Source organism: Lipophrys pholis (assembly GCF_963383615.2).
Source record: "Lipophrys pholis genome assembly, chromosome: 9".
Lineage (NCBI taxonomy): Eukaryota > Metazoa > Chordata > Actinopteri > Blenniiformes > Blenniidae > Lipophrys > Lipophrys pholis.
The window spans coordinates 5,633,466-5,650,195 of NC_137639.1; the positions used below are offsets into that span (position 1 = coordinate 5,633,466).

The 16,730-nt window shown below is 43.4% G+C and overlaps 1 protein-coding gene across 1 annotated transcript in view; it reads left to right on the forward strand.

Moving 5' to 3' along the window:
• The window catches only part of vps13b (vacuolar protein sorting 13 homolog B), a 372,358-nt gene that overhangs the window by 226,303 nt on the left and 129,325 nt on the right, over positions 1 to 16,730 (forward strand). Inside the window, 1 exon segment of the mRNA XM_080472571.1 lies at positions 16,107 to 16,310. Within this exon segment, the coding sequence (XP_080328697.1) occupies positions 16,107 to 16,310 (204 nt within the window).

The window sequence follows — 16,730 nt, forward strand, 5'->3', positions numbered from 1 at the left end:
GGTGTTCCAACAGCAATAACCGTCCCCATACCTGGAAGTCTGTCATCTCTCTTGTTTCAATTTTTAAAAAGTGTGTTGAATCAGAAATCAAACCCCATATAGTGTCATTGGGGGTTCAGCCAATCCCAGTCAAGGTAGGCCCTCCCTTTGACCGTCTCACAATTAGGCAGCTCTGCTCTGGCACATGGCACCACAAGAGGAAATACTTCCTCCTCTTCTCAAGATGGGCATGTGTGGGCGGAGCCAGTCCAGCTCACACAGACACAGCAGATTCTGAATGCAGCTCCTATGATCCAATATCCAAATGGATGAAAATCAAGAAAAAGCTGGATATGGAACAATGAACTTTAAATACAATGTTTATGGACCAACGAGACCCATGTGAGTGTTGAAAAGCTGGATGATATGACTCCTTTAAAACACATTTTGAGTGTGTTACATTTTTGATGGCTGAATTGTATTATATTCAGAAAAGGCCTCATTTCTTCTCTCAGAGAAGAAGTAGTTGTTTCCCCATCGGGTTCCCAACATCTCCAGCGATGTGTGTTTTTGTGGAAATCCTCCCGTGTGTGCGAGCTCTCGGGATCCTCAGTAGAACATAAGGCGTCAGGAGCAGAGGCAACTGAACTCCGAAGAATGGAAGAAAAAAGAAGCCAAGTCAAAAAGAATGTGCAGATGCTTTCAAATGTCCATGTGTGAAGCCACAAGCTCTTCTGTGGCTCTGGGAAGCCAGTGAGAAACCAGTGGCATAATTGCCTAATGCTTGTGTAACAAGAGGCACATTACAACCCCAGGAGGCCCAACCAGACTTGAAAGAACCGAAGGCTGGTACTAAAGTCAGCTCAGAGCGGTCTCCTCCGACGTGCACTCAGTAAAACCCATTCTTTCATTCTCTGAACTATCAAATAGTGGAAAAAACTTGTGTAATATAGATTAAGAATTCTTCTACATTGTTGTTCTGCCTCTGGCTAGTGTTTTCATGTTGTATATGTTGTAAAAAAAAAAAAAAAAAAAGTCAAATATTCAAGTCAACACACTTCCATAAATATTAAAGTCGGGCAACTCAACTTCAACTTTTAAGTTTTGCATTCCAAACCTTCACCGTAACATTTACTAACTCTGAAAGTTGGTTTTCACACATTTTACAACAAAGAAAAGTTAGATTGCCAAACTAAACTCCTCACAATGAATTGTAACAAACAATAATATGTTTACACAACTCAGAAAAGCATTTATACTAATGTCCATTATTTACATATCTAAGTCCCAACAACTCAAAATCCTATTTTAGACAAAAACATGCATTACTATTACACTTGTTATGCACCAGCGGATCAGAAACTTGACATTCCCACATAAAAAGTGACTGAAACCTCCTCCAGAATGAAGCCTTGCATTTTTTTCATGTCAGCGCTCCAACACAGCTGAATCTGATAATTGGGTCATCATCAAGGTCTGTAGCAAGCCTCACATCGAGCTTATTACAATCAGGTGTGTCAAAGTAGGATGTCTCATGCAGGACAGTGCTCCTCCAGGAATAGTGTTGGACAAGACTGCTGAGTTCTGTCGAATCCACCCCAGTTATTGTCATTGTGTTGAAATTAGCAGACGAAGCGGGTGCTTTGTGTGTGGGTTGTGCACGTGTAAGGATGTCAGTCGCCTTGCTCCAGCTTCGGATTTAAGGGGGTAAAACTAAAAGCCACCGTGTAGACAACTCAAATGTGGTGGTCCCCTTTCTTGTCTCCAGAACGTAACCCCACACACACCCAATGCAGGCCTCCAATCAGCACCCCGCCCCTGTCAATTTATCATCACGCAGCTCTAGTTCTGTTACTGAGGGAAAACGTAGCGGCTCGACTGGACTGAAATGAAATGTCCCAACTGTCAGCAGACGATGAGAAGCTGGTGTTAAAAGCATCGCAGCTCCCCTCCAAATACTTCTTATTTTGATCTCGAGGCGTTTCCATGAAATCTGAGAGGAGCTTTTTAGCGCTTGTGTTATGTGCAGTATAGTATTGGACTGGTACAGAAGCTGACACATGTTCGAGATGCCGAACAGGCAGAGAAAGTGTTTGAACATCACACTGCACTGTGAGAAATCGACATCGGCGCATACCGATGCAAACTGAACCTACCACACAAGCCACATGCTGTTTATGCGTCACATTGCACTGTCAACACAAAGTGATCAAACAGCGGAGCTAATATTGATTTGATTGCACAAAATTTGTTTAGAAAACACTTTTATTGAAAGGAATGCACGTCTCCATGTGAAACAAGCGGAGATCAAGTACCAGTGTCACGAGTGTCAGCGCGGAGGTGCCCAGCGATATCACCCTGACATAACGCAGAGATCACTTCAGGACAGTATTTGTATTGTGGCAGCCAACACCACAACTGCAAAGATACATTCACACAGAAACTTTGTTCAACTCTGTCCGATGTGTTTGTCAGGTTGTCTGTCTCGTTCATTTCTGCAGAACACCAGGGTAGATTGTTTTTCGGGGGTTTAACACAAACATTGGAAAACAAACTGGTTTAATTTTGCTGGTTAAGTGTCTTTTTTTCCCCCCTTTTTTATTGAGACTTGGCATATCTCATAACTACTGCGATATTTTGAAGCATCTCCAGTGTTTTGTGTGTGTCAGTATCAGGTTTCCTTCTGCAGTTTGATTTAAGTTTGACTTGAGTATGAACGGAACACAAACCACAGAGCTTAGAAACAGAACAAACATCGGATGAGATGGTTCATAACTGTTGTTTCTTCGAAGCACAATGTAAATCTTTCGATTGATGTTTTGACTTCCTCATGGATTTTTAAGATTTTGGGGGTTTCTTAGGCCCCGCTTCCGCCCCGATGTTTTCAAGTGAAAACGCTAAACTTTTGTTGCGTTTTGGGTTTGTTTTCCATGACAGTGATGGTGGGAAATCTGCTCCCAAGGTGGAACCGTTTAAAAACACTGCGACTCCGTCTCCGTCGAAATGGGTGAAAACCTTGTGATTAGATGGACAATAAGAACAATGTTTTCCTCCAGAGTGTCATGACTCCCAGTCCACGTTCTCCTGGGACTTGGTCGTTTCATAGTTGACAGTCTCCGTAATAACAATCCAAATTGGTCGTCTGTCTACTCGAATGTCTGTGTACTCCCACTGTTAATGTTTATAGCGTACTGTTCTCTGCACTTGTGTGTGTGGTTTCATTACAAAAACAAACAACAGCACCCAGCATTTCTGCCGTTTTCTTGTAAACTCACATTGTTTTCAAAATGTTGCTGTTTAAACGTGAAACTTTTTTGAAACTAAAACACAAAAACAACGCCTTTTCACTCACGGGGTCTTAGTTTTCTGTTTGGTTGCGAGGCTTCCTGGCCTCTGAGGTGCAACAAACCTGCTTTCTGTTCTCAGAGTAGGAACCAAACATGCCTGTGCGGCTTTTGGTTTTTACTTTGGAACAAACTCGCTGAAAATTGCAGCTTCCTGTTTGCTGCTGCCTTCCAGTAAAGACAGTATTGATTTTATGTTGCACTCTTGTTATAGTTTCTCAGCTTCACTACTCAGATTTTGATGCCTGAAGGTAGAAAAGTCGAAGTGCATGTGCTTCCTATTTTAGTACATGCTATATGTCGCTAGTGAGCGTTAATTCATTCCTTTTGTTTCAGAGCTAAACGTCACCACATCATATATTACATACAGTAAGCATGGGAGACATTAATTAGCAGCTTTGCTGATTGGCAGAGGTATACACATGCCAGGTGGTAATTCTAGTTCTATATTTGATTCATTTTTATTCTCAGACCCTGCTTTTACAGCCTTAGTTATATAGTGCAATGCTCCAAGCATCCCTTTGATGGATGTGCAGAATTACATTATTTCCAAACTGTACGATGAAGGTAAAAGGAGCAGCACTCTTCAGTGACCACATTTGAAATGCGAGAATATCCGATTCTTAAACTCTCCCCCAGCTGAACTGCCAAGTCACCTCACAGGATGTTTTGGAGTTTTTCCTAGCTTCTTCCTCACCTTTCTCTCTGCAGTTTTTCCCGTGTTCTCCCCCTTCTCCTGTTTCCCCCTGCGTGCCCCTCTCTCCAGTAATTTCTCTCCTCTCTGCAGGATGTTGTTGAACATTTTCTACATCTGCCCTCCCCTGTTCTGTGTCCGAGCTGCTGGTTGCTCCCGCTCGTCTGTCTCTCCCCGGTCAGCTCACAGGATGCTGTAGAGCATTTCCTGCCACCAGGGCGACAGGAAAGAAACAGAGTTCAGCCTGTTTGATGTGCTATCTCCTCTAATTCTTTACACCTGGACTGTTATTTCTGCAGATTTTCTGCTCTACAGAAGCAGTACTTGTTCTCCGCCTTCCTTCCTTCCTGTCGCCCATTGCTCAGTTTTTCATTCTCTCCCACAGCCTCTTATTACAAAACATGCCTTTCAGTCCAAACAGATCTCAACTGGGGGTCTACAGTTCTTTCCACAGAGCCACCAGAGGCTGCCTGTTGGCATCATCTCTCAATTCCCTTTTGTCTCATCTCCAGCTCAGTTCAGACACGACTAAAGAAGTCTGTTCTGTATAGTCCTGATTGGTAACCACCCCCCTCACTGCTGCTTCTTTCATTATTTTTTTCAATCGGTCTCTTTCTCCATCTTTTTTTTTTTTTCCCACATTAAATGTCCTCGGTGCCTGCAGCTGTTTGAAAGTCGGCACGGCGGTCAGATGTTTGGGCATCGTTTTGTTTGAATGCCATATTTTCACAGCGCTGCCTGTTTAGAGTTGTGGTTTGTCAGGAGCCTGGCCTGCAGGGCCCACTTCCTTCTCCCTGTTGTGGATTTTCTGTACCAAAACACAGACTGCTGAGAGAGGAGAAAGATGGAATGAGATGCTTAGAAAAAGACACACAAAGAGAGAGAGAGAGAGAGAGAGAACATGGTTTCAGAGAGAAATATGTGAAGATGTCGTGTAGATAGATAACAAATGAGGTGTTTCAGGAAAAGCAAACTCTTAATAGATGTTGTTCTTCCATTACAGAAGGAAAAATGTTTTCTCTCACTGTGTATCTTTTTGTGTTTAACACAATGTTCTGCAACTACTGGAGTTAAACCTATCTCCTCAATCTATGTCTCACAGAAGCAGTTCCCTCTTTTTTTTTTTTATCTGATCCATGACTTTTGTCTCTCTTTGCTTCTCTTTCTCGTTTCGTGGTTCTGACATTGTGCATGGTTTCTTATTGGAACAAGGTGCATTGCTCACAAACAGACAGAAACGGCCTGGAGCTGATTCTTACGGAACACTGTCACTGCACAGCCACTTCCAAGTCCTCTTCTAATTGTCTGCAGATCCCTGTGATGCCATCTCCACTACCTCAGCAATAGCATTCTGTGGTGTCAATGATACCTTTGCAGAAAAGTGCCTTTGTTGTGTGTCTCTTCTGTGAGGAAAAACCTCATCATAGGCCACGTTTATACATCAATGTTTTCAACCAAAAATGGGTTTGGGTGTCTGTTTACATGACGTGGGTTCTCGGAGTCACCGAAAAGGCAACTTTTTGAAAACGGCTTCCAAGGCGGAATTTTTTTCAAAAAGCACTGAAACCGGGGAAAACTATTTCTTTCTGAAATGCTGCAACCGTACATGTGCATCCCACAGGAAATAGTTCTTCTGCACATGTGCGAGTAGATAGACAACAACCAAAATAGCGACCTACAGTGTGACTCCCAGTCCAAAGTTTCCTGGGACTTGGTAGTTATACGGTTGCAGTTCACCCTAATAACAATCCCACTTGGTCGCCTGTCCATACGAGTCTCTGTGTACTTGCCATTGTTGACGTTTATAGTCCATCCATCCATCCCTAGACAGGTTGCCAGTCTGTCAAAGGGCAAACAAACAGACAAAAAAAACCTCACATTCACATTCACACCTAGGGGCAATTTAGCGTCATCAATTGACCTCACATGCATGTTTTTGGACTGTGGGAGGAAACCGGAATAGCCGGAGGAAACCCAATCACACACTGGAAGAACATGCAAACTCTACACAGAAGGGCCCCGGGCCATACTTGAACCCACAACCTTTTCAGTTTGAAGCGAGAGCGCTCTCTATAATGTTTATTGTGTGGCGCACTATATATAGTTGAAGGTGTCACATTAGAAGGTGGGCGTGGTTAGTTGACGTATGGTGGAGTAGAGAAGTGTGTGCACTGATGTAAACGGTGAAATAGGTGGAAGTGTGGCCACACTGGGTTAAATGATTCCCACAATAGCGTATTTTTCTCTGCACGGAAGTGTGTGTGGTTTTAATACAAAAACAAACAGCACCCACTAGTGGCCCAACATGAAAACGACCTCATTTTCATCATTTGCGCCGTTTCCGTGGAAATGGACATCATTTTCAAAACATGTAAAATGCAAAACTTTTCTGAAACTATACATTTTCTCTTGAAACATTGTCATGTAAACGGGCCCTTATCTTACAGGGGCTCTCTAGTGCACCACTTAATGCGTGTGTAATTGCGTGTGTCATCTTCTGCTACGTCGGCTGCTACGTCACGTGGAAAAAACTAAACATACTGTATTCAGGAAGCTGCGGCAAACCAATGTCACCCCATACAGAACAAGTATTCACCAAAGTCTAAATTTCCTCTTCAAAGGAGTTACTTAAACATGTGGTTAACCTCATCCTTTGACACTTTTGATACTAACACCAAACACTGATGTTATGTGGGTGACAGAAATGTGGAGAAGGATAATGAATCCCCTTTCAGGTTCCATTTCTGTCTCCCATCTGTCCCGCGCCGAATCGACAGCATCACTCGTTGAATTAGATAACCACACGAGGGTTCACTCCCTTCATGAGATATCCTCGGTTTGAGGGGGGAAAGCGGGGAAATCTCCCATATAGAAATGTCACTTTGTATAAATACACTGGGTTTGGATAAATTCTAGATCCGCTTCAGAATTATAAACATTGGCTCCACAGTCCTTCACAGAGGAGGAAGAATTAGCTGATGTAGGAAGCATGTGTGCCCCAGATTATTGTAATTATTTTATGCTGTTTTTCCTTGCTGACAGTAAAGTATTTGGACACTATCTCACAAGAAAAGTTTGTAGTCTTGGGCAGCACCGGGGGCTTCTCAAAAGTCGGACCTGTCTCTTCTCAAAAGCTTGTGATTTTGACACAAGTTTTTCATTTCATTACGTGGGAACTTCCAGCAGCAAGTTTTTGTATTTGGTTTCATTCTCCCTTTTGTTTGTCGGAAAGAAATGTGAACGGGAACAAAATGTTGTTTAAGGTCAAGGCAAACAGCGATGAGGAGGACCTACTGTTTCAGCCATCCAGTTACATGTTTGTTCAGCCTTGCCTGCCTAACCTGTAGCATACGTGAAGCTAATCAAACATGGCCATCATTTCCCTTCCTTTGTTTAGGAAAGTTTTTATTCTCCATCCGAAGAAGGATGCGGCCTTGATATGTAATCTAGATGCTTTAAACATTTGTCAGAATTCAATAATTGCTGTAAACAACGTGTAATCAACTTCAAAGCGCTCTGCCAGAGACACTCATTTTCACAGATAGATACGAGCATCTTCAAACCGACTCAACAACACGCCTGCGTGTGAGCTAATGTGAACCAGCTTGACGACACTAAGCCACTTAATCAATAACAAGTGGAAAAAAAACAGTAGTGGTTCATGCTGCTGGATCCATAAAATGAGCCTAATTTTACAGCTCCATAAAACACCCTTCTTGCCAGCGCTTGAATTGAACAAGTTATGTGCAGGAGTAAATCTCGAGGAACAAGGTAAAGACTGGAACCGTCGCAACTTTGGGCTCATTTCGCAGAGAAAATATATGTAGCATGCACGGATGCCTGTTAACATTGTATTTAAGCTGCAGCTTTTATTTGTGGTCATTTTGATTGCAACTCATGAGCTATATATATTAAATATAAGGCGTCTGATAGAGAGACTAAGAAGACACATGACATCTGCTACAACACACAAGTTCCAGCTGTATTATTCCACTAGGCGGGTTCTTCCAGAGAACTGAGGCTCTTCATGCTGGAGGATGTTTTTGTACCACACTACTCCATGATGGTTCTCAGAAAAGTGAGGGATGTTATTCTTTTAGCACATGACTGCACTCATGTCAAGGGCACATGGAACCATTTCAGTCCCTCCATTTGTGAAGGACCCTTTTAGACCCTTCTCCTGTGTGATTCTGGTGTTACATGAGGGAGCTGCAGTGGCTCAGAATACAGACATGTTTTGAATCTTGCAAGTGAAAGCATTCACATGGTTAGTTTTAGAATTAATATGAAGTCCGTCCATCCGTCTTTCATTAGTCCATCCATCTTCTGAACCGCTTTATCCAACTCAGGGTTGCAGGACATTGGAGCTGTGTGTGTGTGTGTGTGTGTGTTCCTCCATAAAAGTATTATTATTTATGCTACTGGTAAAGACCTGACTGGTGAGCCGTTGCTGAGGGAGGTCTTTGTGGTCCCAAATTGGGCCGTATAGTCAGTCTATGTGGGAAATACAAGCATCTGGGGATTTACTTTTGTGACAATTATAATGTAATTTTAAATGTGCCAGAGAAAGCAGATTAATACTTGGGTTTTGTGTATTTATACACGGGTTTTGCTCTTTGTACCGAACGAAAGAATTTAGGCAGTCTTACTCTTTGTACTTAATGAAAGAAACTAAATTCCAAGTATTAATTATGGGGTTTTATTTTCTTTGTACCCCTCTTTAAATAAATTTGCCTTGCTTTGCCTTGCCTAGATCTTCCTACTCTGCAAACTACTTGCCCATATCTGGAGAAAGGCTATTGTCCCCTTTCATTTCCCTCACAACTCTGGTGTGTACATTAGTAATCCAGTGTAGTATGGTAACCGCCATGGTTAAAATCCTACATAAGCAATAATTGGACATTTTAATTTACACGGTTGTTATTTGCACTTTAAATGTTCAAATCTGCAATAATCAAACAGAAGAGCCTGCTCTGATGTGTGCTGAAGGGATGATACAGTACAATCGCAATATGTATTAGACTGTATCTCAGGTCCCGGGAACACAACAATATTTTCAAGTGAAAATAGAACACTTTTGTGTTTTGGGTGTCCATGCTCAGAGCCACTCAGCCAGCGAGGCAACTTTTTGAAAACGCTGTTACTGTGCATGTAGACCACGGCTGGAGTAAACAGTTCTTCTGCACATGCGTGAATAGATGGACAATAACAACAACATTTACCTCCAGAGGGACATGACTCCCAGTCCATATTCTCCTGGGACTTGGTAGGTTTATTGTTGATTGACCCAGTATAACAATCTCACTCGGTCGCCTGCTGATATGAACGTCCATGTACTCGCCATTGTTTAATGTTTATGTTAGTGTATTGTTCTTTTCCACTCGTTTGTGTGGTTTCATTACGAAATCACACCACAGCATCCACTAGTGGCTCAACATGCTACATCGATTTCGTTGTTGCTGTTTTTTTCAAATGTTGCCTTGTAAATGTGAAACTTTTCTCAAACAAAAATGCAAAAACGATGTGTTTTCACTTGAGATGTTGTCGTGCAAACGAGGCCTAAAAGACATTGTAGAAGATGCTGTGCTTGTCTGTATAGTTCCCCTGGGAAAACTTCAGACGGAGCCTCTTTTGTCCGTCAGACCAGTGAAAACTTGGTGTGTCTCACCAGAGATCTGAGACTGGCTCTGAATCTGGAATCTTCCTCGAGTGAAAATGATTATTTTCCTTTAATTAGCGTCAATGTAGCACTGGGTATGGGCCCGCTCTGCTCTATGAGGGTAAGGCAGATACTTGGCCACCCCTGCCACATTCCCGGCTGCAGCCGGTTATGAATAATCTATTCCTTGCATGTGTTTAGCAATTAATTAAAGATAGGACCTCTCAAATTAAAATGGCAGTAGGATTACATCATCGTAAAATTGCTTGGTGGGGACACAAATCTGGTTTCAATCCGCAGTCCAAGGAAGTCGGCGAAGCATTCCCTTCACACCTCTGCATCGGGGACTCTCAGCTGAAACTCCGGCTGACATGTTTTATAAAAGCAGCATTATATCTGCGTACGGCGCAGGGAGGAAGCATATCAAATCTGTTACTGCTAACAGAGGAAGTGATTTCACAAGCACCGGCCCACTCAGTTTTATGGGAAAAATGGTAGCTTTGTCCCATGGTGACATACACATGAGCCACAGATGACCTGTAATTCTCTGCAGCGAATTCAAGTGTTTATAATGTAGGAGACGGCCTAAGATGGATTGACGCGCACACACACACACACACACACACCCACACACACACACACACACACACACACACACACACACACACACACACACACACACACACACACACACACACACACACACACACACACACACACACACACACAAAGCTGTCAGTGATTTTCAGCAGCCACAACTTCAGTTGTTCTCAAACGAGGAGCCAAGGTGCCTTTGTCAGTAGATCCATTGCAGATGTACCTACTGTATCAAGGAATCCAGTGAGAAGTCCGTGCCCTTAAAAAGCTGGTGAATTACTGTCCCTGTTACCCAAGAATGTTCCGTGCTTAGAGCTACATGCAAGCAGAAGCAGGAGAAGAGCACAGTTAAAGCTAAACAGACCAAGCAAAACACTGTTGTGTGTGTGCATGCGTGTGTGTGTGTGTGTGTGTGTGTGTGAGTGAGTGCATGTGTGTGAGGCAAAGCAGAACAGAAGCAGAGGGGATGGGGACGACATCTGTGCTTTTCAATAAATGGCCCTCGCGGCACTATTAGCCCGGACAAACTGCAGAGCCCTTGAGTCTGAAATGTAAGTTTGGAGTTGCATCAACATGCTGACTGATGCGCTGCCAACTATATGTGATATGTATGGCTTTAAAAACACTTTTTGATATAATGTGTTAATAAATGAGTCGGTGTCCACCATGTGATTGCAGCAAACTGCATGCTTTCACGGTGCCATGAATCATGAACTATAAGGAAAGATTAATAGTTTAATTTGTGCAGTCACCGGCATGTGTGAATTCCATGAAACACGCAGCGGCTGAAGCCAAATGAAATAACTGCTCACTCTTCACACATGGCTCTTTTTTTCTCCTTCTTTCTAAGCAACATGGAGGTCTGATGCAAGAAGCAGATCTTGAATCAACACATGATGAGCCTGTAAATTACATTGGCCAGACTGACATCTTTAACAGGCCATCATGGAGAGCACATGTTTGCTGGTGTCTTCACATCGAGCGCAGGCTTTGTTTATAACAATATAACTTCTGACATGTAAACTGCACGGGAGATAAATGACGCCTGTGATTAAGAAATGATGAAATCAAAGTGCAAACACTGACTTTTTGGTATACACCATGTCATTGTAAACAGAGGGCCGTCTCCAGTAGTGCTTTCTCTTAACTCCTTACCACCGTGCGCCCCTGTCACAAGGGTGGTATGAGCTCACGCGAAGCCATGCTCGCTTTGTATACATAAGTAATAGTTTCCTCTAAGATCTTGTGTAAATATGATTTAATTGGTCGAGTATGAGTGTCTTTAAAGTGCAATCAGCCTAATGAATAACAGGCTTCTGTTGTGAGCTACAGTGGATATGAGTAATGCTCCGGGGCTTTAAAAAATGGAGATTATTGAGTTTTTGTCATGGGAGCTTGTCAGGGACATCAAAAGCAGCAATTTCTGTTTATTACGTTTTGTGCCACTGAGAAACAACAACAAAAAAAGTTTACCATAGTTTAGAGTTGTACTTGACTTCAAACACTCACAAGTAAGTGCCTTGTTATTGCCAAGTGTGACAAATTTGGATGATTAGTGGAGCGTTGTTGTCCTGGATATGTTCTTGTTTTTCTGACTGTGTTTGACTCCTGTTCAAAATGATCCAGTCGTCAGAAAATCATTTTATTTCAGTGGTTTTGTTAAAGTCCCTCAGTGGACTGGGTCTTATATTCTGCTGACTCGCCTTGTTCCACAACATCATTTTACCCCCGTTCGCTCCGAAAGCTGCTCAGCGTTCTAATTCAGAGCCTTAATTACTATAATTGGTAGATGCAAATTAACAGCAATTGGACTTGACTGGGGTCATAAATCCACAGCTCAGAAGTTGCCGATTTTCTGGCAGTTTATTGCAGACCACTGAAAGCAGGGGCGCTTTACTTTCTAAGTAATTGCGAGTTTCATGAATCATAATGCTTATGAATTCCCCCATCAGCGCACACGGCCCCAGTGGGACTTCGACTTAAGCCGCTGGGAGTCATGGCAAGCTGATTGAGGAGCCACTGTGCTGCTCTGGCTCTTCCACAGGAGAATTACCAGAGCAGTAACCGCTGGGTGCTAATGGTGTTTGGCTGGTAACACATGAACCCACAAAGAAAGAAAAAAAAACCTCAGCTGAACACTTTTTTTTTAAAATTTTATTTCTTTTAATATAATTTATGGATGAGCAATAGATGAGACCAGCAATTTGCCTGTTGGATGTTGTTTCGGTATTTTCAAAGAGTGGGTTCAGCCACATGAACTGACACAACAAGTCATGGGCTGTTTGTACTTTACGTAGCATGTTCTTTCACTTCAAACATAAAGTAGTTGAGGTCTGCTCAAAACAAAGTACAGATCACAAATGTATTATACAACATCTGGGGGAGGGGGGGTGGTGGCTAATTCAGCTTGAGTTGGCTGAATTAAGCCCGAGATCTCAATGAGCCTCTGCTCAGTGTGTATGTTGTGAGAGGAGAGCAGAAGCAGAGGCCCCCCCGACTCTCTCAACGCACAAGCAGACACATTTACATATACTCCTGCCTCCGTTGAACATGTAAGCAGACATGTATTGCATGTGATTGTTGGGGAAATGGAGTGAAAAACAGGTCCGGGGTTGCGGGTTCAGGTTGCGGGTTTCAGAGTGACGAGATCCAGAAGCCAGCGGCGCTTGGTAATACCCCGGTGCTTCCTGCCCCGCTGGCCCAGGGGCCCGAGCACAGGGGGGGGGATCGGGTGAAGAGTGGCTGGAGGCCGAGAGGGGAAGGTGGGAGACCGTTAAAAGCCGCGGGGCCACGACACAGCCCCGGGCCCGCGGAGGGTCTTTCTGTGAGTAAGAGGCTCCCACACTCCTACCATCGGGCCCTGAGCCTCGACCAGAGCCCGCTGTGGTTAGCTTTACAACCTTGAACCGCACTTAGCCTTCAAACATGCACTTCTAAGATTCCACTTTTACTCTTTTTCTACAAGCTTTCCAGCTTTTTACTCCTTCCCCAGGTTTATTCATAGAAATATTGTAAGCGCTCTGTAATTTAAAATCTTCTCTAATGCCAAGGTGTCAGGCAGTGGCAGTGGCAGTGGCAGTGGCAGTGGCAGTGGCTGTGGCTGTGGCTGTGACAGTGGCAGTGGCAGTGGCAGTGGCAGTGGCAGCTTCCATGAGAGTCTTTGTTGTTTATCTGTGGATGGATTCACTATTGTGTGTGTCTCCCAGGATAGTTTCATGACGATTCAGTTCACAATCCCAAATCTGCTACTTGTTAAACACTCCTCCCGTTCACATGTCAGCGCACTGGCACATATTATTACAGATAAATCCATCGGCCCAAAGAACTGTAAACAGAGGGCAGGACATGCAATTAAACAGCCATTAGTTAAAAACCATTTAAAAAAAGTATGTCTTCCGTTTGCAAAATCTTTTTTGCCCCTTTGGTGAATATTTGTTGCCTCCGTCTTTTCCAACACTGCATTCTAGACACATAACGCTGGTATGTCTTCACTATTTTGTCTGTCGTTTCCCACTGGAGGATTTGGGTGGAGGGTTTGACTCGGAGTGATAATATTGTTGGACCGGAGCCCTCATACTTCAGCTCTGATGCAAAATCAGCCCAGTGGCTTCTCGAAATCAAATTGAGTTTAAATTGTGTCGGACGAGGGAGAAATGTTTTTTAACATAATAGCCGTGAACGCTGTGAAACAGAACATTCCTGGTGCAGAGCTTTTGATCCGTTTTTATAAATAGCAGAATTTTGTCGTAAAAAATAATGTTTCTGTGGTCTTTTCCTGCAATTAAAAAAAAAAAAATAAGTTGGCCCGGGAACAAGGGCAAAGCTAAGTACTTGTGTTTGAGAATAATTTCCCCCTCTCTTTCTCTCTCCCCTCCTTTTCCCTCTCTGCCCGCTTCATCTGTGAAAGCATGTCATTTATGACTTGTTATTTTCATTTTGCTGCATATTTTCCAGCCTGCAGTGGCAGGCAGATGTCTGATAATGGCGCGGCGGAGCCAGCAGGAGGGTGTGTTCCACCTGCCTCGCTCTGGGTGTTTTCAGTCCGTCCTCGCGCACGGCGGGCAGAGCGAGTGTCGTGCTTTCCCAAGGCATTCTCTGACTCCTCTCGGCCCAGGCAGTGTGGTCTTCACATGACCAATCAAAAATGTCAAACCGCCAGCGTTTTCCCCCCACATGTACAACATGAAAATCTGGCTTCAATTATTATTGCACCCCAAGGGGAACTTCCAAAATTCCTCCCCTCCTCATTTGTCAGAAATGAAGCTCTCTCGTTTCCTGCGATTTGCTGAAATATGTCTTTTGATATTAAATCACACCGGTTTCCACTGGCTGCATGACCAAGACAAATGTTTATCATATTTATTTATGTCATTGGAGATGACCCTGCCGCTCAGCAATGCCGAGACTTGGCTGCAGACTCCCCTGTTATGTTGATTGTGAGTAAGAGAGTCTTCTAAATAAGCTGAAGTTAAGAGATAATTTGGAACGCACATGAGGTAACTGTGGTTTGTTTAATGTGAAAAATACAGCTTAGGCTTGGGGAGGGTGATGGAGGTACTGTTACGAAAGCCCTAATGAATCTAGACTGACACATCCCACCCAAATCTTACAGAGCTCTTGGTTTGATTTATATTACACTCTGTTGATAAATGTGGTTCCAAATGTTGATTAAGGATCTGTTTCACTTGTTTGTAAGTCAACAAATCCAGCTAAATCCAGTTATACACCTCTGATCTCCCATTGCCATTGTTTTTGTACTTAGTGCTTATTGTCATAACATCACGCTCTGGTAGAGACCTTTCCAGAGTGGCTAGGGAAGGGAAACGCTATATGAAAATTGCCACTGACGTTGCCGAAACAAATAGAACTACTCATGCTGCCGCTACATCTGTAGCCATTTTAAGCCCTTATTTATACCATTTAAGCTCTCATTTGAATTCACCAGCACAAATAAACATATCATAACGAAGCGAAAGCCCTGATGTCATATGCAGATGTTGAATTTTGATTATTCCTTTTGCCTCATGAATTCGTCAGGATCTTGTCTCTCGAAGGCAAAATAGATGACATCACTTTTCCTTGGCGCTGATGGAGCGGTGTTTGCTCACTTGACTGCAGCCGTTCAGAAGTGGAGACGCAGCGCTGCCCACTCCTGACATATCTCTACATCTCCTCCACCATATAACAGCCTGTGTTTGTGGCAGGAGTGCCGAGATTCTGCGGACGAAAATAGAAAAGCAAAGCGAGACTCGCAATCTCCAGACTACTGTGCCGTCCGGCCAGGAGTGAAGCAATGTTTACCGCCAATGATAAGCTGGCATAAATCAGAACTTTATAAAAGGCAAATGATTTCACCTGAGGCCTGTGGGGTTATTTATCTGAGGCCCTGGCTGTACATGTACCGGAGACTTTGATTTGGTCATAAATCATTGTTGAAGAAACATGTGTTTCTAAACCACTGAAAAGCACAGGCAAGAAGTCAGTAGTAGTGAGGGCGCACTGCCAGGATGCCTTTACTGGTTCACTATAACACACTACCTGGCGTACGTGAAGAGGCATGTACTCCATTGTAACAAAGTACAACCTGACCGAATATAACTGCTGTACCAATAAATAAATGTATTTCCATTTTACTCTTGGTTTATTTGGAAGTAGGTACCTTCTTCTTGAATCTGAGTTGTTAACTACCTCCGAACATATAAAATATTGCACAACTGAAATTAAATTTCAGTTACGTTCCTGTTTTTCCTTTTATTTCCCCCATGTTGCAAGCAGACTCGGTGAACTCGAGAGAGTGGAGCTGATCTCGAGCTTTTCTCTCCCTTGTCACCAGACGTGCGTTGAACCTCGGCATCCTGCGGGACCCCGGATCAGAAGTGGAAGACCGTCAGTATCAGATCGATCTGCAGTGCATCAACATCGGCACCGCTCAGTGGGAGCAGCTGAAGCCCGATAAGGAGGGAGTGAAAGGAGGCGTTTCGCCGGAGAGTGAGAGGAGCTCCCAGAACCCGGCCCTGGAGTGGAACATGGCCAGCAGGTCAGCAGCAACAGCAGGTTTTCTATATTCCAAGCAGGTGCAAGTTACCATATGCACAGGTTATTCTCATTTTCACACTATTTTAGATGAAAAAAGTACTGCGCACCCTGCAGGTGTCAGTGTATTTTTTCCAGTTTGTTAAGTCTTAAAATCACAGTGAAGTATCCGAGCAGATCTTTGATGAACTGATTCAAAGCAAACAGACGTGACGGAACTCTTTTCAGCACATCTGTCACTCATTGAAGGGAATACGTAAAAAGCCTACAGCAGTGAAACTACAAATGTTTTGATTGCATTTCAAAGGATATTTATCCACAACTGCATGGCTTATAACATGACAGTAATGCGTTGTGCATTTTCTAAACAGATGTAGGACAACAAGGAAAGGGGACTTATGGGGAAAAGACATCTTCTGAATGC